Source organism: Ranitomeya imitator, chromosome 3 (genome assembly GCF_032444005.1).
Source record: "Ranitomeya imitator isolate aRanImi1 chromosome 3, aRanImi1.pri, whole genome shotgun sequence".
In the NCBI taxonomy this organism is placed as follows: domain Eukaryota; kingdom Metazoa; phylum Chordata; class Amphibia; order Anura; family Dendrobatidae; genus Ranitomeya; species Ranitomeya imitator.
This window is the reverse complement of record NC_091284.1, coordinates 147,290,614-147,318,515: the sequence shown is the minus strand read 5'-3', so window position 1 is coordinate 147,318,515 and position 27,902 is coordinate 147,290,614. Positions and strand designations below refer to the sequence as shown.

The following is a 27,902-nucleotide window of genomic DNA, read 5'->3' as shown; positions in this document are numbered from 1 at the left end:
GGTGGCACTCATAGCAATCCGTCATCAACAACCATAGAGGTCTTCAAAAGACCTCTGATTGTCATGCCGATGCTTTGCTGACCCCCGATCACGTGATGGGTGTCAGCAATGCGCTCATTTCCGGCCCGATGGCCGGAAGCGCTAGTTAAATGCCACTGTCAGCGTTTGACAGCGGTATTTAACTACTAAATAGTGGCAGGTGAATGGCGATTCCACCCATCGCTATTGCGAGCACATGTCAGCTGTACAAAATAGCTGACATGTCCCGGCTTTGATGCGGGCTCACCGCCGGAGCCCGCATTAAAGTGGGGGTTCTGACTCAGACGTACTGTCCTGTCCAAGGTCAGAAAGGGGTTAAAAAGAAACAAGGGAATTTCACATAGTTACTGAGGGTAAAGCAAAGACCAGTGACTGTGATTAATGGAGCATATACTATACATGCAGCACTACACCTAATAAATTGGTAAACAGTAAACAATACTTAATAAAAGTGCCCAGTGCAATAAATGATTGTTATAATTACCAATTTATGATGTTATCATAACATACTATTAAATGTAAAGCGCCTAGTGCAAAGAAGTGCATTGCCATGTGCTATTGCCCATGTCTCAACATTATCCTTTACTTACATAAGTATTTGTCCCGGAGTCAGTACCCTCAGATACCTCGACAGCGCCATTTCGCCATGCTGGCTTCCTCAACAGGGGGCATCTCCAACATCTCCTTCAACCTCCCCAAAACTTTTGGATAATGGCCTACAGGACAGTTGTGGGTATAATAAGGGACTTTCTTCTACAGAGAGACTCTAGAGGAGAGAAGCCAAGGCTGCCTCCTCTTTGTGGGTACCAGCAAAAGCGGGGTGCCACAGGTTGGAGTAGTTGGCCCAGGAAACTCCAAAGTCATAGAAGTTTTAATTCCCTGAGAGCCAGAGAAATGATAAGACTCTATCCTTTGTATCTTTTGTATTTGCTGGGACTGTACTACATGTCATTAACTGCTAGTGGTTCAATAAAGTATTGCCACATTGTGTTACCCTCACCCTGTGTTGTATGACTAGTATTATGCCAATGGGGAAGGAGAATGGGTGTTCAGTGGAATGAGCCCTTTTTCATGCAGTAGCATTGTGTGTCACCAGTAGTGTTGAGCGATACCGTCCGATACTTGAAAGTATCGGTATCGGATAGTATCGGCCGATACCCGAAAAATATCGGATATCGCCGATACCGATATCCGATACCAATACAAGTCAATGGGACATCAAGTATCGGAATGTATCCTCATGGATCCCAGGGTCTGAAGGAGAGGAAACTCTCCTTCAGGCCCTGGGATCCATATTAAAGTGTAAAATAAAGAATTAAAATAAAAAATATTGTTATATTCACCTCTCCGGCGGCCCCTGGACATCAGCGGGAGGATCCGGCGTCCGGCACGGCTTCTTTCTTCAAAATGCGCGCCTTCAGGACCTGTGGAATGACGTCCCGGCTTCTGATTGGTCGCGTGCCGCCCATGTGACTGCCACGCGACCAATCAGAAGAAGTCATTCCTCAGGTCCTAAAAGGCGCTCATTCTAGGACTTTAGCTGAGGAATGACGTCGCGGCTTCTGATTGGTCGCGTGGCGGTCACATGGGCGGCACGCGACCAATCAGAAGCCGGGACGTCATACCACAGGTCCTGAAGGCGCGCATTTTGAAGAAAGAAGCCGTGCCGGACGCCGGATCCTCCCGCTGATGTCCAGGGGCCGCCGGAGAGGTGAATATAACAATATTTTTTATTTTAATTCTTTATTTTACACTTCCGATACCGATACCCGATATCACAAAAATATCGAATCTCGGTATCGGAATTCCGATACCGCAAGTATCGGCCGATACCCGATACTTGCGGTATCGGAATGCTCAACACTAGTCACCAGCAATACTACTCATTTTTTGCACACCTGCTTTAATTACGTATGTAACATATCAATGCTACGACCTGTTGCTGCTGTTATTTTTTTTTTCCTAGGATCTATCATTAAGAAAGTGGTAGTTGTAAGTAGTAGCAGCAACAACCACTGGAATTAGCCAACTGGACTGTACTGCAACAACTTTCAGCTCAAAATTTTCCTCCATTGCCTCCAGTGAGAATGTTAGTGGGGAGAATGTTGAGAACGTTATGGACTCCTCCTTCATTGCCGTATATGTTAATCTTCTCGATTGCTGACTTTCAATTTTTTCAGTGTTAGCTTTGTTTTTTCTAAGCTTTAGCAGCCTAAGCCACAGTACTCCCAGAGCTATGGAAATTATATTTTATGAAAAAATTCTCCCAGTTCGCTTGTTAAAACAGCCTGTGTTTGGATTTTACTGAGTCAGGGACAGAGGAGATGAAATACATGACTCACCTGACTATGTTGCCGGTGGTATTAACAGTGGTATTGGCAGCTTTGGTGGCCGTGGCACAGCAACTGAATATTTTTTTAGAAACCACCATTTACCATCTGTTTAACTATAGCCAAATATGTTGACATCAGTTTGACATTACTAAAGCTATGCTTTTGTTATCGAGCTTGAAAGGTGTTGGATACAGACCTCACAGTCCTAATTTTTTTGGAAAATAGGAGGCTTTGAGTACTTTTGATTATTCGCAAATCATTTTGTTGTAAACTGAATTTGCTATGTAATTTCAGTGATGCTCAAAGATTCAATTTTCTAAAATTTTGTTCATCTCTACTTAATAACAATTTTGCTGTTTGGAAAGCCGCAATAACATTTTTTCTATCATATATGTGTTCCCTTTTTATTTTGTGAAATAAAAAAATGATATATTTTTTTTAATTTTTGTAGATTATTTTTTCTTTAATATATGAGCTTCTTTTCTTCATTAAAATAATTTAAGATCCTATGGCTTATGAACAGCTAAGAGTTTCTATATTTTTCACTGTCTGAGTAGTAACATTAAAAATAGCCTATTGGGTATAAATTTATACAAAGGGAAAATGAAATTGGTGCATAGTTACCATGGTGAATAAAAAACATACAGTTTATGATAGTGTTATCCTGCAAGCCAACATAATGAAATTACATAGACTTTGCAGCTGACATTGTTAATTTTTTCAGCTCAGTGGAACAGTTGTCAGAATCACTGGAACATGTAATGTTCAATAATAATGGCACATTTGTAAAACAAGAAGCCACAGTCAGGTCTATTTTCACACTTCATATACAGGTGTTGTATTGCTGATTTTGAAATAATAATTTTAGATCACCCTAAGAAGTGTCAGATTCTTGTGGGAACATTAATTCTGAGTTTATATTGCATGACTTTAGTAGAATGCTTATGCATAGTTTGACAAAAGCATTGATTTGAAATGGTCAATGATACCAGAGTTGTGCTGATATTTACATTAACACAGTGAGTACACCAAAAAGAATGAACTAACAATGTTAACAAAAATCTTTGGCAAAAAAAAGTCCTACACACTGAAAATGGCTACCCACAATCTATGACTAAGCAAATGTGAATTTATTATTACGCTTCAGGATATTGTTGATAGCATTCATACATATAGTAGTGACATCTGAATGAAGTCTATCTGGAACTGTCCAAGGCCTGTAGATCTAAACTAATAAACTATGGACACATGTGTCACTGTATGGTGTCTATACATTTGGGGATATAAGTATTTGATCCCTTGCTGATTTTGTAAGTTGCCCACTGACAAAGACATGAACAGTCTATGATTTTAAGGGTAGATTAATTTTAACATGAGAGATAGAATATAAAAAATAAAATCCATATAATCACATTGTATCAATTATATAAATTTATTTGCATTTTGCAATGAGAAATAAGTATTTGATCGACTACCAACCGTTAAGAGTTCTGGCTCCTACAGACCAGTTAGACGCTTCTAATCAACTTGTCACTTGCATTAAAGACAGCTGTCTTTCATAGTCACCTTTATAAAAGATTCCTGTCCTCAATTAATCAGTCAGACTTTAACCTCTATAGCATGGGCAAGACCAAAAAGCTTTAAAAGAATGCCATGGAAAAGATCATAGACCTGCACAAAGCTGGAATGGGCTACAAAACCATAAGTAAGATGCTGGGTGAGAAGGAGACAACTGTTGGTGCAATAGTAAGAAAATGGAAGAAATACAAAATGACTGTCAATCAATATCGATCTGGGGCACCATGCAAAATATCACCTCGTGGGGTATCCTTGATCATGAGGAAGGTAAGAGATCAGCCTAAAACTACACAGGGGGAACTTTTTAATGATCTCAAGGCAGCTGGGATCACAGTCACCAAGAAAACCATTAATAACACATTACACCGTAAAGGTTTAATATCCTGCAGTGCTAGCAAGGTCCCCCTGCTCAAGAAGGCACATGTGCAGGCTCATCTGAAGTTTACCAATGAACACCTGGATGATTCTGTGATTGATTGGGAGGAGGTGCTGTGGTCGGATGAGACAAAAATTGAGGTCTTTGGCATTAACTCAACTCGCCTTGTTTGGAGGAAGAGAAATGCTGCCTATGGCTCAAAAAACACTGTCCCCACTGTCAAGCATGAAGGTGGAAATATTATGTTTTAAAGGGTGTTTCTCTGCACAGGACTACTTCACCACATCAATGGGAGAATGTATGAAGCCATGTACCGTAAAATCCTGATTGACAATCTCCTTCCCTCCACCAAGACATTAAAAATGGGTCATGGCTGGGTTTTCCAGCAAGACAATGACCCAAAACATGCAGCCAAGGCAGCAAAGGAGTGGCACAAAAAGAAGCACATTAAGGTCATAGAGTGGCCTAGCCAGTCTCCAGACCTTAATCCCATAGAAAACTTATGGAGGGAGTTGCAAAGCGACAGCCTCAAAATCTTAATGATGTAGAGTTGATCTGCAAAGAGGAGTGGACCAAAAGTTATCCTGACATGTCCGCAAACCTATCAATTACACAAAACATCTGACTTCTGTCCTTGCCAACAAGGGTTTTGCCACCAGTCTTGTTTGCCAGAGGGATCAAATACTTACTTCTCACTGCAAAATGCAAATAAATGTATATAATTTATACAATTTGATTTTCTGGATTTTGTTTTGTTATTCTATCACACAATGTTAAAATTAGCCAACCCTTAAAATTATAGACCATTCCTGCCTTTGTCAGTGTGCAAACATACCAAATCAGTCACCCTATACCTGTAACATTGCTAGTAGGCAAAAATCACCTATATTTTGACATTCAACTTTTTTATGTTAGATTTAGATAGAGTTGAATATAAAAAGCATGCATATACCTTTGCATAAATTCAGAGACATGCAGGGTTAAATTTGACTTCTAAGGATACACTATTAAGGACCTAATATATAGTGTGAGGGGTTGGCTCAGCTGCTTTACCAGGTAGACACAAGAACTGTACTGGTGGTAGTTCACCTGCTAGTTTATTATGGACAGCATAAACATCAGCAGGGTTCTGAAAAAATAAAAAGAGCCTTTCTGGCATAACAGAAAAGGTAAAGTTTAAACAGAGTCCTTGCCCTGCAGGCTTCACTGCAGGCAACACACACAGCATCCTTAGCTCCTATGGGAGCTACGTGGGAGTTCCACCTCTCTTAATACACCACACACAGCGACTCTCATGGCCAGGTTTTTAAGACCCCGTGTGATGATCACATGATCCTGACATCAAACAGGTCCTGTCAGGACCCTACAGGTGGAGATACGGTGGACATCCTCCCACCCGCTTTCTGAAAGTCCACTAAAACCATCCCATATTAACTTAACACTCTGAACACATAGCGTGCTGGTTTCACATCACTGAAGCTAATATGCGCAGTGACATATATATCCCTTCATACACTGTGCCAGTAATAAAAAACAGAGCAATGGGGCGCTCCTAGGATGACACCTGATGGTCAAGAGGAACATACAATTAATCGGAGGTCCACTCACATGACCGGGTTTTGCACCCCTGCACAACCAAAGGAGAAGTCTGTGGTGAGTGGAGAGCCGGCTCTCAAGACTAGACCACATGACCAAAGATCCTGCAGATCTCCAAATGGTAAAGTCTGTGCTGAGTACATTGTCCCCTGAGTGCCTCAATTTATCATTGGAAAACGTAATGCAACATGTCTTTTGTGCATCTTTTTATTTTTATTTTTATTTTCATTTTTATTTTCATTTTCCTTATTGTTTTCCTTTTTTCCTTTTAATGAGGAGATTACTGTCATTTCACTTTTTAATCATGTTTTTGATGGTTAGGCTAAGGAGGGGTTAATGGTTTTCAGATCACTTCCTGTTGATTTGTTATATATAAGCTATCTACTTGTAATATTCTTCCAATACCTGATAATGGCATTTTAATAAAAGTTTGTACATTTTATAACCTTCTGTCCTTATCTATTTGCCCAGTGCTCCGCCTGACGGCACATTCTTTCCTTCATACATTGTGCCAGTGTAACAAAAGGCTTCAGCAGTAATTTGTGGCCACTGGATGGGAGCCCTGAGAATCGTCTTATGCCTTTTAACATTTGCAACACTTTTTTTTTATAAACTGGTATGATGTGCAAGTTATTACATGTGATAGATTTTTTTCTTCATATTGTGATTTTTAGTAAAAAGCAAAACTAGTAAGCTTATAGTTTTCAGGCTGGACAAAGGAGCTATATTAGACTCATACATCCTGTCCTGTCCAATAGGCAGTTAGAGTCTAAAAAGTCCCATTGACCAGTATGAAAAGTGGAAATAATTTATTTTCTTATTTTTAATATAGGATTGTGATATAGAAAAAGAACATTGCCAAAAGTAAAAGAAAAAAAATATATATATATACATACAGAAAAAGGATATATTTAAAAAAAATGATTGAAACAATTACCAATGAAAAAAAATTATATTTAACAACAACTAACATTAGCACTTCAAATCAAGTAATAGCTCTACAACCAAGCAAAGATAAAATATAAAAGGCTATGACTTTGCTTCTACACATATCTTAGATATATAGATCATTAAACTGTGTGTTTAAAAATTGAAAAAAATTAATTTGTGATAATTGATATCTTTGTTTACAGATATGTCTTATAATTCTACCATTAACTGTATCCACAGTGGTTCTAACCATTCCCCTGTTAGTTTAACACTATACAAATAATGAGGTTCAGAATAAAGGTCAAAGGTCAGGCAATGCGAATGTGCCTTGTAGTCTTGTTACCATGACTCATCTATATTATATGGGAGTAGAAACAGTAAACATAAAAGTAATATCAAGAAACAACAAAAGAAAATAAAAAAGTCAGCACCACCTGCTTGCTTAAACCACTAACACACACAATATAACACAGCTGGTGTTCTGTGGTTCATAGCCATGGCGGAATCCAGGTGTTCATTCAAGAAAAAAGTTCAGTCCAAGCAAATGAGAAAAAGAATGTGGAGAAGAGCACTCACCATCCATATAACATCCAAACTTTATTGTGACATCAAGTCAACAGCAGGACAAATAGGGAGAACGTGTGCTTCTAAAAGACGACAGCCGTTTCGCGCAACCGCGCTTCCATGGGTCTTGATGGTGAGAGAGGGAGGGAGAAAACCGCAATGAAGCTACCGCCCATCCTCTAACGTCATCAGCATCTTAGAAATACCTTCTTATCAGAGAAAAAAACTTTAAAAACATTTCATAATACAAAATGCATATGAACATAACGAGCAAACACAACATCACACAACATAGGCAAAGAAACCTCACTGGAACATGGACATATCTGTCCTTTCATTTAAACCTGTTGATCCCGTAGCATCAACGCGCAGAATCCACCTACCTTGCCTTCTAAGAAGGAGTCTATTATGATCATCCCCTTGCTCTGGCAGAGCAACCTTCTCTAAACCAGCAAAATGCAACAATGTCGCGTTACCTCCATGGCATGACCGCATGTGGTTAACGAGTCGAGAAACTCCCTTGCCAGAACCAATGGAAATAAAGCGTTCCCTAAACCTTACACAAAGGGGACGGATAGTTTTGTCTACTACACTATTATGCACCAACAAATCTTTTAGATTCGTTCCCCGGCAGCAGGCAAACAAAGGACCCCTACCCCTTAGCTCTACTAGGTCGGGATCCTTTTCCAGAATGTGCCAGCTTTTCCTGATAGCTGATCTGATGTAACTGTCCGTGGGACCATATTTAAAACTAAATGTGAACCTTTTCTTCAAAGTCTCCTTGTTTGCTCTTGCTCCCCCATATCAACATTAAACTCTTCAGCTCTAACTAGGGCATCATCCAATACAGGACGAGGATATACCCTATCTCTGAACCTATTATAAAGCTCCTGAGATTGTCTATGAAAACCATCTTGACTACTATTGATCCTTTTAACCCTTAAGAATTGACTAAAGAGGAGAGAGTTTTTCGTATATTCTGGGTGGGCTCTTTTATAATGCAACAAAGAATTTGTGGCCGACCGTTTTCAAAACACCTCAGTCTGAATAGTCCTGTCCGGCACCCACAATCTAACATCTAAAAACTCCAGACTTAACCCAATTAACACTGACGTGAAATTCATATTCATTGTATTAGACCGCTCCAGGTGCTCAACAAAGAGTTGGAATGGTTCCCTTTCCCGGTCCCATACCATGAACACGTCGTCCACGAACCTGATGTACAGTTTTGTATGCTTCAAAAAAGGGTTACTGTCTGCATAAATATATCTTTCTTCAAAAACTGCCAGAAACAGGTTAGCCAGGGTACAAGCACCCCCCACCCCATCGATCGCCCCCCCAAGCCACCGATCTGTCATTTACACTGCTCCGCTCCCCCATCCTCCTGTCCGCTCCCCCCGTGCTCTTGTCCGCTCCCCCGTGCTCTTGTCCGCTCCCCCTGTGCTCCAATCCCACCCCCGTGCTCCAATCCACCCCCCTGCACTCTGATCCACCCCCCCCGGTGCTCCGATCCAGCAAAATACTTCCGGGACATAGTATGCCGGCGCATGCGCACTAATGCTTTTTGGCCTTGCTCGCAGTTGGGCAAAGCATACTGCACGTGTGCAAGGCAATATTGCTTTGCGCACACGTGTTCTACGGAGGAAAGCGAATCAACTTCCAGACAATATTGTGGCCAGCATGCCGCCAGCGGGAAACGAAGGGGTGAATAAAAGACCCGAAAACACCACCCATTGGACCAAAAAAGGGCCCGCCAAATTCAGGTCACAGGTTATCTTTATTGCAAACTACCATCTAATTTGACATTGGTTGAGAAACGTGCATTAATGGACATCAGGAGTTGGTCTGATATTGTGGTCCGCGCAGTGGATAAAGGGGGTAATACCGTCCTTTTGTCAAAAGACTATACACATGATGGAAGCTCACAGGCAGTTATCCAGAACTGAAACTTATCTGAAATTTAGGTCAGACCCTACAACTAAATATAAAAATGAACTGCGTTCGTTATTGAGGTCTTATGTGGAAGCGGGTGTTTTATCTAAAAAACAAGCAGAGAAACTGCTTCCAGATTTCCCAAAAAACGTATTGGGATCACGTTCCTAAAGTCCACAAGTCATTAGTTGAGCCACCTGCCCACCCCATAGTGTCGGGGGTGGGATCGCTTACAGACCCGTTGTCGCGTTACTTGGATTGGTTATTGCATCCGTTACTTCCAGATATCCCCTCGTATGTACGTGATACAAAAAAATTTCTGCAGGTTCTTAAGGGTTTTATGTGGCAGGAGAGTTTTTCTTTGACTTCAATTGACATAGAGAGCCTATATACCCGCATCCTGCAGCGATTGGGTGTTGAAGCGGTTAGAGAAGTTCTTGCTCACACACACGGATAGTAGAACAATAAGATTTATGTGCGATGGTTTACAGTTTATTTTGACTCACAATGTTTTCAGATTTGCCTCCTCATGGTTCCAACAGACCGAAGGGTCCGCCATGGGTATGTCCATCGCTTGTACCCTGGCTAACCTGATTCTGGTAGTTTTCGAAGAAAGATATATTTATGCAGACAGTAACCCTTTTTGAAGCATATAAAACTGTACATCAGGTTCGTGGACAACGTGTTCATTGGTATGGGACGGGGCCGGGAAACATTCCAACTCTTTGTTGAGCACCTGGGGCGGTCTAATACAATGAATATGAATTTTATGTCAGTGTTTGGGGGTTCAGTCTGGAGTTTTTAGATGTTACATTGTGGGTGCAGGATGGGACTATTCAGACTGAGGTGTTTCGAAATCCGTCAGCCACAAATTCTTTGTTGCTTTATAAAAGCGCCCACCCACAAGAGTAAACAAGGAGACTTTGGAGAAAAGGGTCACATTTAGTTTTAAATATGGTCCCATGGACAGTTACATCAGATCAGCTATCAGGAAAAGCTGGCACATTCTGGAAAAGGATCCCGACCTAGTAGAGCTTAAGGGTAGGGGTCCTTTGTTTGCCTGCTGCCGGGGAACGAATCTAAAAGATTTGTTGGTATGTAATAGTTTCAATATTGAGCAGGAGAATTGGCTAAAAGCAGGCATTCCACAAGGTAATTTCAAATGTGGCCATTGCAATTTTTGTACTTATCACATAATTATTATATTGAGAAAACTATCCGTCCCTTTTTTGCAAGGTTTAAGGAACACTTTAATTCCATTGGTTCTGGCAAGGGAGTTCCTCGACTCGTTAACCGAATGCAGTCATGCCATAGAGGTAACGCGACATTGTTGCATTTTGCTGGTTTAGAGAAGGTTGCCCTCCCAGAGCAAGGGGTGATCATAATAGACTCCTTAGAGGGGAAGGCAGGAGGATTCTGCGCGTTGATGCTACGAGACCAACAGGTTTAAATGAAATATGTCCGTGTTCTTGTGAGGTTTCTCTGCCTATGTTGCGTGATGTTGTGTTTGCTCATTATGTTCATATGCATTTTCTATTACGAAATGTTTTTAAATTTTTTTAACTGATATGTAGGTATTTCTAACATTCTGATGACTTTAGAGGATGGGCGGTAGCCTCATTGCGGTTCCTGTTAAAGGGGCCCTCCCTCTCTCACCATCAAGACCTATGGAAGTGCGGTAGCGTGAAACGGCCATCATCTGTTGGAAGCATACGTTCTCCCTATTTGTCCTGCTGTTGACTTGATGTCACAATAAAGATTGGATGGTTTACGGATGGTGAGTGCTCTTCTCCACATTCTTTTTCTCATTTGCTTGGAATAAAAGTAATATCATCATCCAGACTGAAAGAAAAATGAGTATTTTTTCTTTACAGACTATAGACTTGTCATTTATTTTTTATCTTTAACTCCCTTTTATTATTATGATTGCTTATTAAAAATATATATATTATATAGGGTTATGCTGGTTCCATATTCTCCAATATGTAAGAAGAATCCTAAATCCCTGGCTGAATCATTCAAACAGAAGGTTTCAAGCCAAAGACTATTAATAAAACAATTACATTTGTATCCAAACACCTGCTTCAATATCAAAAAATGAGAAAAAAAAAAATCCTGTACCACTAGTGGCTCCACTAGACCTGCTCTGGAAAAATGCGAAAAGTAATCAAAGGTTTGCAGCCCATATTGACAGGATGACACATTGAAATACATTTTCTTCTATCCGTCCATCTTTATGATTTGGAAACCATCTAACTTCAAACAAAAAATAAATTAGAACAGAACATATTATTGGTCTGAGGGATCTTGTTATAGTATCAGAAAAGTATCAATTTGTTTACTAGAAAATAGAAAAAATAGCAAAATGAATGAATTAGCAACAGCTATTACAATTATTTAGTTTAATTATCAATATGTACTGTATAATATTATTTATTATTATTACTATTATTATTATGATTATCTGTGACTACAAACTATAATTTTAATTTTGAAGGCCAATATCCTTAATATAGGATTAGATTTAGTATTCATTAGAAATGAGCAGATTCTTTAAAATTAAAAATTGTGCAAAAAGATTTAATTTGTGGCGAATAAATTTGAGCAAGTTGCAAAATTGAAAACCCTTAATTGCCTGTAAAATATGTGTAGAACACTATGAGTTCTATTTGGAGTCAATTCAACATGTTTTAAGCAATGTAATGGCATCCATCGAGTAACGTTGCTGCTTGTAAAGAGTGATATGCCATTGTGAGGGAACTTTTAACTTTTGCAATGCTCCTCTGGGAAATGAAATATGCAAATTGCCTCTTCAGAAAGGAAGAGGACTCAAACTCTATTGCTACCTATTGTGAGTAGCCATCCTAAAAGTCAATATCGACCCTTTAAATAGACTTGTCAGGTAACTTAGGATAAAATTCAAGACTAATTCTCAATGTGCAGACACTGTTTTGTGGTGTTGCCCCTCTTCAGTGCAAAGTGTGAGATCTGGTTTGGTTGGATGAGAGGCGTCTGATCGGGAAACGTTTCTCCTTGTCAAGTGTGACATGCCAAGCCTGGCTTACTATTATGAGGAGACTTTTAAAGGGAACCTGTCACCTGAATTTGGTGGGACTGTTTTTCGGTCATATGGGCGGAGTTTTCGGGTGTTTGATTCACCCTTTCCTTACCTGCTGGCTGCATGCACAGGCGTGTACTACGGAGTACATAGAATGAACTTCAATCCAATATTGCGGCCAGCATGCAGCCAGCGGGTAAGGAAAGGGTGAATCAAACACCCGAAAACTCCGCCCATATGACAGAAAAACGGTCCCGCCAAATTCAGGTGGCAGGTTCCCTTTAAGCCTTGCAATTCTCCACTGGGGAATTAAATATGCAAATTGCCACAGAGGAAGAGGACTAGAACTTTAGTGCCAATTATTGGAAGAAGGAATCCTTTAATATTGAATCTAACGAGCCTTGCCACATGATCTAGAATTAAATTGTCAACATTGACTTTTAGGATTGCTACATCCAAAGATGGCACTAAAGTTATTGTTCTCTTTGTCTCTGAAGATGCAACATGCATATTTAAGCTGTGTTATGCAAACACATATTTTTTAATATCCAAATCACTTTCATCTATCTGGTTAGGGGAAAAATGATGGTAACTAGACGTAAACAACAGTGCATTTTAAAACACACTGCAGTATCAGATTTTTCAGGCTGCCTATATTTTATAAATTGTCCAACAATGATCCCCCTTGGAGGACAGAGAACATTGCCCAGCATTGGTAATACTGTCTAAAACTAAAAACACAGTGGACAGCCACAACTGTCATGGCTGTGCATTGACTGCGTCAGGAGTAGCACCATACAGAGTTATGATGGAGCAGACCATGGAATGCTTAGAAGTTTAGGGGCAGCATTAGCAGTCCTGGCAGCAACAGTACTGATGTATAAATTACTTAATGGATATAGAGAATGTTCCATCAGCGCTGGTGGCAGCAAAATAGTGTAGACTACAGTCAAAAGGCAGTCAGGCAGGCAAACAAAATGGTACAGCCAATTTTATAATTGCGTTCAGTCGTGAAAGTCTGCACTCATCAATGCCTGTTTCATTTTGACAAATATTAGGTTTTTTATGTTTATAGTGAATGACCTGGTATGATTTGCTGTGAGATACCCACCGTCTACACTGAACACCTTCTCTGACATCATGTTGGACATGATAGTTTCCCATAGTAAACTGGGGCAGTTCTTGCTACAGGTCTTATTTTTTTACCCAGAAATCCATGGGATCGGTGCTTAGGCTATCTGCTTGAGAGGGAACCGAACCTGACTGTTCAGGTGTTGCAACTAAATTTGGTGATTAGTTTTGCAATGGCAGATTAACCATTCAGTTTATCATGTCATATATATTTTAATTGATGCTGCTGCCTCTGCTATTTGTAAAATTGTTAATTTTGTGAGAGACTATTGTCTCCAAGAAAGGCAAAGAATTTGGTTTTAAAAATTTTAAACAATTTCATCCTTTCTGATATCTTTTCCCTTCATGACCTGCCCTGCCAAGGGGCCAAATATTCAGCTAAGTGTTGCTAAATATTTGGTAGCGCATAGTGGTCACCAGGTTATAGATACAGTTGGCAGCCATCCACTGTGCATAAACTTCACAAATTACAAAAATAATAATTGTTAATAAGAAATTTCCGTGCTTCAAATAAGAACAAATTTGAAAAATAATGATTTTTTTTAATTATAAATTTCAGTTATAAAGTTTTTATTAAATCATGCTCAACAATTTTGCCCTTTCTGACAAATGTTCTCTATCTGACCTAATCTACACATGGATGTGTTGAATTTGCAGAGAGTGGAAAGAGTTCTCCTAATCAGAAATATGGTTGTCAATCGTTTGTTGTTCAAAAGCTTCATCAACTAGGGATCACAGATTCTCTTGCTAATATTTTATTAAAGTATAATAATTTCTGAACAATTTTGGAAAAAAAATTGCTAAATACAAAAAATCATGAAATTCAAAGAATTTTGATTGCATAATTTTCAACAATATGTCCCTGTATCACAATCTGCATCATGGTGCTACAAGGAATATTCATCCCAGATGCTGTTAGAATTTTATTAAATTTAATTGAAAATGATAAAGAAGGTGAGTTTGTTGTATTAAAAAATATATTACATTATGCACATAATATGATACATTTTTGGTTAAAAAAAGTTAAATTTTGTGCCCAAACCTGGCTGGGATGGCATTTTTGTAAATAAAAATAGTGACTTGTATTAAACACATCATGGGCGCATGAAATTCTTTTTCCAAAAGGCAATAATATTCAGATGGTCTGACATCAATTATTGAATTTGGACATATGGGAGTACAATTTTTATGCAATTGAATGATTAAAGACACTTCTTGGTTACACAAAAGGAGAACTGACGTTGTAATGGAGGTAGAGGAGGAAGTGTATGGAAAACAGATGAGGGTGCTGATGACAATGATAAGGCATCATTTGCGAGTGCAGACTGGTTACCAGAAATATGTTTGAGCATGTTGCAGTATGCTGTATTGTACAGGAGGCAGAGCAGGGGTTAACAGTTTTTACTATGAACAGATTTGTACTTGACACAGGGAGAAGTATGGTAAAAGGGGGTAAGGCAGGGTATGGGTATGCAATGGTAGGGTATGATGCCGGTAGATAGGAGAGTAACAAACTGCACTTATCCTGTGCAGGAGACATTCAGAGTTGAATGTCCATGAGCAATAAGATGGCACCAACAACAATCAGTGTGTGGTGAGTCTGGCGTGGTCCTCAGACGTGGATAAGCAGGGTCATGAGGGAACGCCGAGTCCTTGCTGTCTGTCACAGGTTCCAGGTTCTGGGAAAGCAGGGTCGGCAGAGGAATAAAGTTCAGCGTCTGGCCAAAGCTTAACATGGCCTGACTGGTAAGGACCGGGGTTTCAGGGCACAGTTCCCAATAGTGGCCTCGGTCTTTCTTAGGCGGCAAGCGCGTGGCACTTACAGGCCCGGAGTATCTGTCACTTTGCCTTTCAGGAAGCAGTGCACGCTCAGCATGTTCTCATTCTCTGGCAATGCTAGTGTGCATGCTGCAATGCAGGCCTGCACTGCATCGGTGCTCAGGAGACGATGACTTGCTTCTACCTGCCATGTGCTCTCTTCCAGCCAACTCTGAGCACTTCCGTACATGCTATCTCCTATTTAACCTAGCCACGCCCCCTGCCAACCAGTGAAAAGGTCGGTCCGGATCTCTTAGCTTTCTCCCGGACATCAGATGATATGGCCCCGACAGTTCCGGACTCTGAGTAAAAGTGGTACCCCCGGCCCGGTCCTTCATCTTACATATGGTCATATGGAAAGGAAAGAGGACAGCTTGATCCTTGCTTATCTTGTTGGTCAGTTTGTTTTTTCCACATGAACAGATGATGCTGTTTCAAGTGCTAACGGAGTTGTGCAGTCATACTATTGAAATGTTTATTACACTTTGTGTTAAAGATGCCTTATAATTATTGAGCAAACATTTTTTTTTGTTTTTTGTGCAATACTGTGCAAACTCCAATTCTGTTTATATTCCTATTCTATATTTTCAAATATGCACTATGAAGGTATAGAGGTTAATCTCCTTGCTAGAGAAAAAAATATTATATAATCACAACTTCTTTTGAAAGCAAGCAAATGGGTAACAATATTATGGCTCTTACACACAGCTGTACTTTCGGTCCGAGTGCTATCCATTTAAAAAACGGATCACACTCACACCAGACCTATATTACTCAATGGGGGTTGCAGTTGAACAATTTTTGTAATGACTGAATATCTATGTGAAAAAAATCGCATGTAAGGTCTTGCACGTGGGTAGAAGTAAAAAGATGTATAACTATGTGCTTAACTCTAAAACTCTGGGCAAAACCGTCAATTAAAAAGACCTGGGTGTATGGGTGGATGACAAACTCATATTCAGTGGCCAGTGTCAGGCAGCTGCTACAACGGCAAATAAAATAATGGGATGCATTAAAAGAGGCATAGATGCTCATGAGGAGAACATAATTTTACCTCTATACAAGTCACTAGTTCGACCACACTTAGAATACTGTGCACAGTTCTGGTCTCCGGTGTATAAGAAAGACATAGCTGAACTAGAGCGGGTGCAGAGAAGAGCGACCAAGGTTATTAGAGGACTGGGGGGTCTGCAATACCAAGATAGGTTATTACACTTGGGGCTATTTAGATTGGAAAGTGGTGATCTTATTTTAATGTATAAATATATGAGGGGACAGTACAAAGACGTTTCTGATGATCTTTTTAATCATAGACCTGAGACAGGGACAAGAGGGCATCCTCTACATCTGGAGGAAAGAAGGTTTAACCATAATAACAGACGCGGATTCTTTACTGTAAGAGCAGTGAGACTATGGAACTCTCTGCCATATGATGTTGCAATGAGTGATTCATTACTTAAATTTAAGAGGGGACTGGATACCTTTCTGGAAAAGTATAATGTTACAGGTTATATAAACTAGATTCCTTGATAGGGCGTTGATCCAGGGAATTAGTCTGATTGCCGTATGTGGAGTCAGGAAGGAATTTTTTTCCCCAAGGTGCAGCTTACTCTTTGCCACATTGTTTTTTTTTAGGCTATGGGTTGAATTAGATGTACTTAAAGTCTTCCTTCAACCTTAATAACTATGTTACTTGCTTTATTTTACTCCTCAAATCAAATGAGACTCGCAGATTCAAGTGAGAAAAAAAATCAGATGCCATATGGAACCACAGTATAGCTTGATATTTTTACATATACATTATAATTCTGTAACATAGGAAACTGTAAATGATCTTGTAAATGATTAATAGCTGCTGAATAAAAAAATTGCATACGGATGAGTAGTGAAGAAAAATAGTCCCACTTTTCTTGTACAAAATTGGTCCAATTTTTTAAACTGTCATGTGACCCTAGCCTTGAAATAATGATGGAAGCTCAGAAGGTAGTTATCAGTCCTGATAATGAATGTATATGAGCTGTTTGAAAACATTTTTCATTGTACAGTGTGGGACATTTATATGGATACACATAAATAAAATGGGAATGGTTGGTGATATCAACTTCCAGTTTGTGGCAGATTAGTATATGGGAGGGGGAAAACTTTTCAAGATGGGTGGTAACCATGGCAACCATTTTGGAGTCAAATATTTGGATCCAACTTTATTTTTTCCAATGGGAAGAGGGTCATGTGACACATCAAACTTATTGAGAACTTCACAAGAACTTGGTTTTAACGTAACCTTATTCTTTTATGAGTTATTTACAAGTTTTGACCATTTATAAAATGTGTTCAAAGTGCTGCCCATTGTGTTGGATTGTCAATGCAACCTTCTTCTCCCACTCTTGACACACTGATAGCAACACCGCAGAAGAAATGCTAGCACACGCTTCCAGCACTTTGAACACATTTTATTGATGTTCACAAACTTGTAAATAACTCATGAAAGAATAAAGTTACATTTAGGCTATGTGCACACGTACAGGTTTTTTCGCGTTTTTCGTGCTAAAAACGCTATAAAAACTCATTAAAAATGCATACATTATGCATTCTATCATTTAGAATGCATTCTGCATGTTCTGTGCAGATGGATGCATTTTTTTCCGCGAAGGGTATGTGCACACGTCCAGGTTTCTTGCAGAAATTTCCTGAAGAAAACCGGAAATTTTCTTCAAGAAATCCGCATTTTTTTTTGCGTTTTTTTCGTGTTTTTTTCACGTTTTTCTTAGCATTTTGCAAATGTAATTAGCTTGCAGAATGCTAAAGTTTTCCAATCGATCTGTAGCATCGCTTGGAAAACTGACTGACAGGTTGGTCATACTTGTCAAACATAGTGTTTGACAAGTGTGACCAACTTTTTACTATAGATGCTGCCTATGCCGCATCTCTAGTAAAAAATAGAATGTTTAAAAATAATAAAAAAATAAAAAAAATGGTTATACTCACCCTGCAGACAGCCGATCTCCTCAGCAGTGTCCATTCCTATAGATGGTGTGTGTGTGCAGGACCTTCGATGACGTCGCGGTCACGTGAGCGGTCGCGCGACCAATCACAGGACCGCGACGTCATCGTAGGTCCTTCACACAGACCATCTATAGGAACAGAAGCGGCAGCATGCAGCGCAGAGAGGCGGGAAGACACCGGGGCCATCAGAGGGTAAGTATATGACTATTTTTTATTTAAATTCTTTTTTTTTTTACTAATTATATGGTGCCCAGTCCGTGGAGGAGAGTCTCCTCTCCTCCACCCTGGGTACCAACTGCACATAATCTGCTTACTTCCCGCATGGTGTGCACAGCCCCATGCGGAAAGTAAGCAGATCAATGCACTCCTAGGTGTGTGGAATCCCCACAATTCCGCATTTTTAATGAGCATGTTGCTTTTTTTTCAGCAATGCGATTTTTTCGCGAAAAAAAAGCAACATTTGCACTAGAAATGCGGAATACACTGTAATTAATAGAAAAATAGAAAAAACGCAATAGCACTCACCAATCAGTGGCAATTCAAACGTCCTTTATTAGAACATGCAGCAAATCATCTTCACGGTTCAAGGGAGGGAGTGAAAGTAGGAGTGCGACAGGCAAGACGACGACGATCGTTTCGCGCACGGTCAGACCCGTGGAAGCGCTTGGTATTAGCGTGAAACGATCGTCGTCGTCTTGCCTGTCGCACTCCTACTTTCACTCCCTCCCTTGAACCGTGAAGATGATTTGCTGCATGTTCTAATAAAGGACGTTTGAATTGCCACTGATTGGTGAGTGCTATTGCATTTTTTCTATTTTTTTATTTACATGGACACTTTGTTTCACGCAAGCACCACCTTTCACCTGATCGGACTACCTTTTGTTGGGAAACTCTCCACATTGAGTTTATAATCTCTGCAAAGTCGAGCTGTGCCGCTTACTTTTTTTCTTTTTCTGGACTGTAATTAATAGGAGGCATATGGAAGCGTTTTTTTCGCGTTTTTATCACGTTTTTATAGCAAAAAAACGTGAAAAAAACGCAAAAAATCCTGAACGTGTGCACATGGCCTAAAGCCAAGCACACCATTGTTTTTCTTGTGAAATTCTCAATAAGTTTGATGTATCATATAACCCTCTTCCCATTGGAACAAAAGTTGGATCCAAAGTGGCCAACTTCAAAATGGCCAACATGGTCACCTCTTGTAAAGTTTCCCCCCCCCCCCAATACACTAATCTGCCACAAACAGGAAGTTGATATCACCAACCATTCCAATTTTATTTAGGTGTATCCATATAAATGGTCCACCCTGTATTATTGGAAAAGAAGTTGTAAAATATTTGAAAAACTGAAACAAGAAAATATTTTTGCAAAAACATTAAGAGACCAAAACTCTTTTATAAGCTATTCTCAAAAACACTTACCAGAACAACTGTTATTGCTCCTAATGCCCCCAAAGACATGCAAAATCAATATTGGTAATCCTTCTTTTTCCCAGCATCATCTGTCGGTGAAAAGTTGTTGGAACTCCACATACATAAGGTGAAAGGTCAGTCCCATCTTTTTGGTTAGGCTAGGCTGTCTTTACTCTGTATTAGCGTCTTAACAGACAACTTGATTCAAAGCAGTGCTATTATAGAGCTGCTTATCTCAGCATAATGAAAATTGCTGATTATATTTTTTCATATTGCATAAGCTATAATGGAAAGAATAAACATTAGCATGGAGTGTTTGCTTCCTTTTTGTCAGGCTGTTTAATATTTTGCTTGTGTTTTCACCAAGTTATAATTATGTGTGCTGTTAGAGTGCTGGATGAGAACTCAGTTCTACAAATGCTGTTTACAGACTAACAAAACTACAATTAATTCACTGTGTGAGGTAGCAGGGGACTAAGAATCATTTTTTTATGTCATTAACTTATATAGTTTTGTTTTGGATGACTTAGATTTGATATATTGTGGAATAAATAAATATGTATAACACAATTGAGAAATGGTTTTAATCTCAGTGGCTTTCATGTAATAGTTGTGAAGACAGTGAGTACCATTCGATGTTTACTGCAAGCATGAAAATAAAAGTATAAACGGACTCCTCCTGTTACTAAATAATTGTGTTTCATGTGGTCATAGTTTTATGAGAATTAGCCATCTTCTTTTATGGCTGTCAGATCCCTAACAGAGATCGTAAAAAAGGAATCACGCAAGGAACTCATAATATACTATTCTATTTGTCATAATGCAACAAGTAGAAACATAAGCACAGTCTTATGACGTTTGTCTATAGCAATCAGCAATGGGTGCAAATATTTCTAATATATTTTTTAGTCCCCATAATAACATTGACTGGCATTTATTGTTCAATTTGTCTCACAATTATTTTATATGCATTTTATTTACTGGTGAATATTAGCCCCTTTATGACATGTGATGTAAACTTAAAAACATATGTTGCATCCCTGGATGAGCATGCGTACCCAATTCTTTCCCTTCAAATGAATGCTGATTTCATCAGCCATGGTGTACCTCTAACAGCTGAGGGTAGAGTGGAGCTCTATTTGCAGCAGTTAACCTGTTAACCCTAGAATGCGTAACCCTGGTCATTTAGGCCCAGTAGCTTATTTTTTTTGCTATTTTCTGCAAAATTACGTTAGTTGGAATTTTGAAAAGTTATGTATTCCTCAAGTATGTCGTTGTTGGTAATATCCAGTTGTTCATATAATTTTATGTGATTGGCATTTTGGTATAACAATGCTTTTTGGGGGAAACCCCATATTTATAGAACCTGGGCCTTTTAGGCCTGTACTATGTTTATCTTGTAGTCATTAGTGTTTGTGTCTCACTTTACTGTGTTTTTGTAGTCAAGGTTGCTGGGAAGGGGGATAGATCATGCCTGTGTATTGAAAGACCTGTCAGCTGATTTGAACAGCTGAATGGTGCCCCTAACAGCTGCGGGTGGAATCGCGATCCATCCACACCTGTTAATATATTAGATACCGCTGTCAGTCTCTGACAACGGCATTTGACATGATTGCGCAGGAAGCACACAACTAATCCCGCCCATCGGCGCCCATGTTACATGATCGCAGGTCAATGATGTTTTGACATGACAGCCTGGGGTCTGCAGTAGACCCCTGTGGTTTTCATTGCCGGATTGCCATGAGCACCACCCAGCGGTTGGCACTCATAGCAAGTGATCATTTTAGTTACATAGAGCAGAATTAAAGCCCTGCTCTATGTAGCACAAGAGATCGGATGTCCCATGGAGAAGACTGAAGCAAATAAAAAGTTTTAAAAAAAAGTTTTCAAAAATATTTAAAAATGTAAAAGTTTCATCATCACCCTTTTGCCCCATTCAAAATAAAACAATGTAAAAAAAACAGAGGAATCTTGTATCGCTGCTTTCATAATTGACTGACTTATCAATATATAAAAAGAATTAATCCAATCGGTAAACGGCGTACTGAGAAAAAAAGTGAAAATGCCAGAATTTTTTTTTTGTCCCCTCAACGTTATGTTAAAATGCAAAAACGGGTGATCAAATATTATATCTATACCAAAATTATATTGATAATAACAGCAGCTTGGCGCACAAAACATAAGCTCTCACCCAGCCCCAAATCCCCAAAAAATGGAGACAACATGACACAATTGACACTTTTTTTGCAATTTCACTGCACTTGGAATTTTTTTCCCATTTTCCAGTACATGATATGGTATAAGCAATGATGTATTTCAAAAGTAAAACTCATCCTGCAAAAAACAAGCCCACACAAGACCATATTGACATAAAAAAAAAAGTTATGGCTCAGGGAAGAAGGGGAGCAAAAAACAAATGAAAAAATGAAAATTGGCTCTGATGTGAAGGGGTTAAAAGTACAATCTATTAAAATATAAAAGAAATTAATTTGATCGGTAAACGGCGTAAAGAGAGAAAAAAAACACATTGTATCTACCCCAAATAATATCAGTGTGAATATCATCTCATAGCACACAAATGAGCCCTCTCTTAGTCCTATATCTCGAAAAATAAAAACGTTACGGGTCTCGGAAAATTAAGACAATTTTTTTTACAAATTTCTGAATTTTTTTCACCACTTGAAAAAAACTTAAAAACTATACATTTTTGGGATCTGCACACTCCTACTAACTTGGAGAATTTGCTTTCCGTCTCCTCACCTTCACCGCCGCTGAGCACATGGACTGTCTACACCAAAGTCTGTGGATTTCTGCTCACCTTCGTGATTATTACTATGATTATCTATTCTAAAAAATTGCTCTGAAACTTTTCATTTAAGGATGATTTTTTTATGGATAAAATAATTTCTTTATTCGCGTGGGCAAGTTTTTTCTTAATGGTTCACATGGCATTAGGATGGAACAACAGCATTATGGCATATATTAATGAAAGTGGAAGACAATGAAACTGGATTTGGTCAGTTTGTTGTATTCTATAGAAGTAGTGCTGTGGCTTCTAAAGCTGCAGTAAGTATTCAAATGACGTTGCCAATCAATTGATGTGATTTCAGGTGCTCACATGCACAGGCTTCCATCTACAACCCCCCACAATGTTATTGCAGGGCAAGAATAGGTTACCATGGCAGCTAAGGGCATACTGAATGCCCTGACACTGCCATCTTGGTACTTCTGTGAAGCTGACACATGCTGGGCTTCACAGGAGACTGATATTTTCACTATATACTGAAATACTATTTTGGGCTGCAACTATCAATGGTACACCCTAGGTCTTGGCCAACCATGAGAAGGCCTCATAACTCAGTGCTCACGGCAGTGATAAGAAGATGCCATAAGGACAAAAGATTGAACTGTGAGGAGCTTTGGGGTGTATAGGGGAATGGAAAGGTAAGAACAAGATTTTTTTATTGTCTAACCTTTTGATGACCCTTTATGGGTCAGAAAAAAACGTGGCCAGCTGCCATCAATTTGTCAATTCTGCACAAAAGTAAATTAGAAAAGAATCAGATTTTTGTAAAACTAGAGTGGGGTTAAATTCCACTCCAGTATAATCACTCATCTTCAATAGTACTCATATTTTGTGACCTGGGATAAATCCATTTTATTTAATTCTACAATCTTAAAAGAAAGGAATCAATGTTAAAAGGCAAAAACAGTTTTGGCAATTTTTAGAAATGTTTCCACATATTCATCCACATACCTCTTTTATGGAGGAGAACACTTGCATGTCTACGTCCATTCCCATTTTCAACATAGCAGGAATAATTTCCCAAATCTACTTCTTCCACTGAGTCAAAAATTAAAGAGATCGATACCTCTTGCTCTCCAAGATGTTGCCTAATAACTCTTTAAAAGAAAATGTGAAAGAAATAGTTATCTGGAATAATGTGGAAGTAAAATCGAGATTTTACACAGAAGTAAATAATTTATGTCAATGAGTGGCACTTCTCAGAGAAACTGAACAATGGGCTTAGGAGATATAAATAATCGAACTACATGTGTAGACCTCTAAGTTGCATTTTATGATCTGGTTTTGGATATAAAGCTTCCTTGATTCCTGTGTGCAGTTCTGAAAAATATAAATTATTGCTAGAACTTACTGTAAGTTTCAGCAAATAAACTATAAAGGAATCAAAATTATACAGTATCTCTGTCAACATTTGATACCATTAATAAGTTCATGTATACAGAGGAATTAGGATGGATAGCTTTCGACAGAGCAAGAATTAGGCCAACAGCCATCTAAGGTATAAAGGCACTGTGTATGTAGTGAATGATGCTACAGCCTCATTTATTCCCATACAGTAGCTATAAACAGTAAAAGCAGGAACTTCCTTATGGAATGCAATTTAGAAAAGACAAGGCTTCTAAGGCCACACGTTGAATCAAGGGTAGTTGTACTATATACGAAGTCCATGCAGTTCTTGAAGAGACAGCTCAGCCTAGGCTGGTTGCATCCCTTTTTTAGTAGATAATGAGAAGCACCCCTCCCATCAAAGTTTTTATCCTCTTGGTATGTTGCAATTATAACATTATATGGAACTGTATGCTTACAATTGGTCATTTTGCCATTCTACCCAGTTAATTCTTCTCTTTTATCAGCTCTATGTTGATAGATAAATCATTCCCCTCTTCATCTCCTTTGCAGTGACTCATGACCCATGCAGGGAAAAGAGACTTTCAGACGTGATGTCTGTGGTGATAGTGCTACCTGAGTGGGTTGGGGGACACTCGCTTGGCACGGGATTAAAGCACTCAGGCACGGTTTCTCCAAATAAACAGTCTATTCCTTTTATTAAATAAACCACATCACAAACAGTTCATTATATACATCAACCGAACACATTAACCACCGACAGTCTGTTCCAATGGCAGATACGTCTCTGCCTGTAACCCCTGTTATCTAGAGTTACCTTACAGGAGCTCCGGCTCCACACACTGACTCCTGTCAGTGCTGGTTCCCAGGGGAAAGCTGCCTCACTGGGGTCATCGTCCTTGTGACAAGGGTACCTCAGTTAGTCACAGGCTTTTTAGATGCGGCCCCTCCGTGAGCCTTTCAGGAAGTCCAGTCCCAAGCACTTGCAACACAGGCCATCAGTCCATGTCTCACCAGGTGCTTCCAGGACTCCAGTCCACTCCAGGACAATCCAACACACTGACCATTCCAGAACTCACACTCTCAGCAGGTGCTTTCAGGAATCCAGTCCATCCCAGGACATTCCAACACTCTGACCATTCAGTCCATAGCCTCAGCAGGCGCTTTAGGAATGAAGTCCATCCCAGGACATTCCAACACACAGGTTATTCCACGACTCACACTCTGAACCTTCCAGGTCCATACACTCTTCACCATGTGACCCACACCCTGGTCACATTATGTAGCTTTAACCACTCCCATAGGTGGGTGGTGTGTCTGGCTAGTTCAACCCACCCAGCTCTGCAAACTAGCCCTATAAGCCCTACCTTATAAGTAAACACAACAAACACTTGTGGAACTATAAGTCCCAGCATAACCATATCATTTTGGGCTTACAGTGAAGAGCACCTCTGTGACACATAGTGGCCATTAACAATAATGCCAGTCCCTAATTCACCATCATAATTATGCCTCCAAGCACATCCCGAAGCGCATATGCAGCACTCCCTGGCTGCAACATGGGTCATTGCATCACATGTCACAGACTTAATGAAAAAGAGCAGGATTAGATGGTTAGAAGAGCAAAATTACCAATTTTAAGGACACAGTGTCATATAATATAATTGCAATATATTAAGAAAAAAATGTTATGGGTAGAAATGTGTGGATCAATGTGTGACTCTTTTTCATCGGCCAAGTCAGTAGTCTCTGGACACTAGACAAGAGGATCACAAATCCCTTGTCTTCATGGTTTCCTGTAACAGGTTTTGATTAGCCAGGGCTGGCGTGTTCTTATCATTGTGATGGGTAATAGAACAATGTGTTGGGGATTCCAGCAGCCAGAGACTTCTGACCTGGCTGATGGACAGGAGTCCCACAAATCAATCCATCTATTTTTAGTTACAGGGTTATTTTCATTTAATTTCAGGCAGCAGTTTTATGACAGTAAACATACACTCTAAAAACACACAGTAACTTAATTAATCAACAGTAAATAAATAATAAACATAACATTTAATCATGGTCAGTTTTTGTAGTTATTTTATATTTTTCACCAGCTCATCTTACTTACAGAATTGCCCCTCTATTTTCAGACAATATTTATTTATATAGGCAATATTTTCCCTCCTATTTTAACTGGTAAAAATCTTTCAACAGCTACAAGGTTAAACATTTCAGACATTTCACAAAATGAATACATATATTCACACAAGATTTGGGGCAGACATGTTTTTGACTGACCCATTCTACTGAAAGGTGCTTGCAGAAATTCATGTACTTGACCCTAAAACAGCAAATGAACGCAACAAATTTTTTAGAAAGGAATTTCTGATCTTTATCAAAACATTGTTAGAACTTTATTTAGTAAAATAACGCAATTGATAAATGAATTATATAAAGTAAAATACATATAAAGAGATAAACTTGTCTACGGTGTTGTCAGGCTGCAAAATTTGCAGGGAACAGATAAATATCCATTACAGAACATAGCTTGTTTAAATCATTTTCATTTTAAGTAAATATCTGAGGCAGTGTGACTTATCCAATGAGTAGCTTATAGTACAACATTGTTTTTTGAGAAAGACAAGATGGAAATGGCTTGGACATACATAAAATTATTTTTTTCATAGCAAGAACACCCAATCAACATGTAAAGTTTATTTGTTTGACATGTCGCAGATTGGCTTTTATTGCAGAGTTGACAACTGCCCAACACAATCATCAATCATGATAGTATAACATCTCGGATGCTGTAGTAGCTAGCATATGAGTTGACCATTAAGGGGGCTCACTCTGTCATCTCCTAAGCTCCTCCTGACCTGATAGCTAGAAGCCAAGGTCAAATCCTCTTGTCAGATTTATAAGTGTCTCAAAAAAATAAATATGTTAAAAGCTTATAATGTGATTCAAAAAAATACAAATTCACAACTTCAATAAGAAATATATGGTATATGGTATATGTTTTTGAGGTGTGTGGGAAAACCCCCATAAAATCTAAACATTTTTGGCAATGCCATTTCCATAACAACTAACACTGCAAAGCTATATTATTTATTTTGCATGGTGAATGCTGAAAAAAAAATAATGTCAAAATTGTAGTTTTTTTTCCACATTTACCATATATATGCATATATATATCATATATACTCATGGGGGAGCGGCAAAGCAGCGGGTTACAGGAGGCAGGAGGCGGCAGCTGCAACTAAAACCTGTGCCCGCTGCTAAAGAGAAAAGAATATTCATTGCACTGGCAATGGATATTAATTTCTCTTATAACGTGCACAGTTACAGCCACAGCCATCGGCTTCCAGCAGCTGCTGGGCTCTCACAGGTGCCCACTCATTAAGGTAAGGAATATTCACCTCTCTCCACTTCCATAGGCGTGGAGAGAGATAAATATTCATTACCTAATGAGCTGGGCCACATGATCGCCCAGCAGCTTCTGGAAGCCGGTGGCTGCGGGAGCTGCTTGCACCGGAACGAGATGCTGCGAAGGCACGCAGGGAAGGTAAGTAGGATTTTATAATGCTTTTCTCATGAGGGGGATACATACAAGGATGAGGATGAGGAACCATGCAAGTAAGGATGGGAATAAGGATCCATGCATACAAGGAAAGGAAGGGAATAAGGAGACATGCATACAAGGATGGGGATAAGGAGCCATGCATACAAGGATGGGAATAAGGAGCCATGCAGACAAGAATGGGAATAGGGAAACATGCAGACAAGGATGGGAATAAGGAAACATGCAGACAAGGATGGGGATGAGGAACCATGCATACCACAATAGGGATTAGGGGTGCATGTATACCCGGCTTATGCTTGAATCAAAATGTTTTCCCAGTTTTTCAAGGCAAAGTCAGGTGCCTCGGCTTATACTCGGGTCGAATTATACAAGAGTATATACTGTATATATATATATATATATATATATATT

The 27,902-nt window shown here is 39.3% G+C and overlaps 1 protein-coding gene across 1 annotated transcript in view; it reads right to left on the bottom strand.

Annotated features, from left to right (window-relative positions):
• Positions 1-27,902, bottom strand: part of IL1RAPL1 (interleukin 1 receptor accessory protein like 1) — a 2,437,811-nt gene that overhangs the window by 145,882 nt on the left and 2,264,027 nt on the right. The window contains exon 8 of the mRNA XM_069761543.1: positions 23,528-23,673. Coding sequence (XP_069617644.1) covers positions 23,528-23,673 — 146 coding nt within the window. The remainder of the gene's footprint in view (positions 1-23,527; positions 23,674-27,902) is intronic.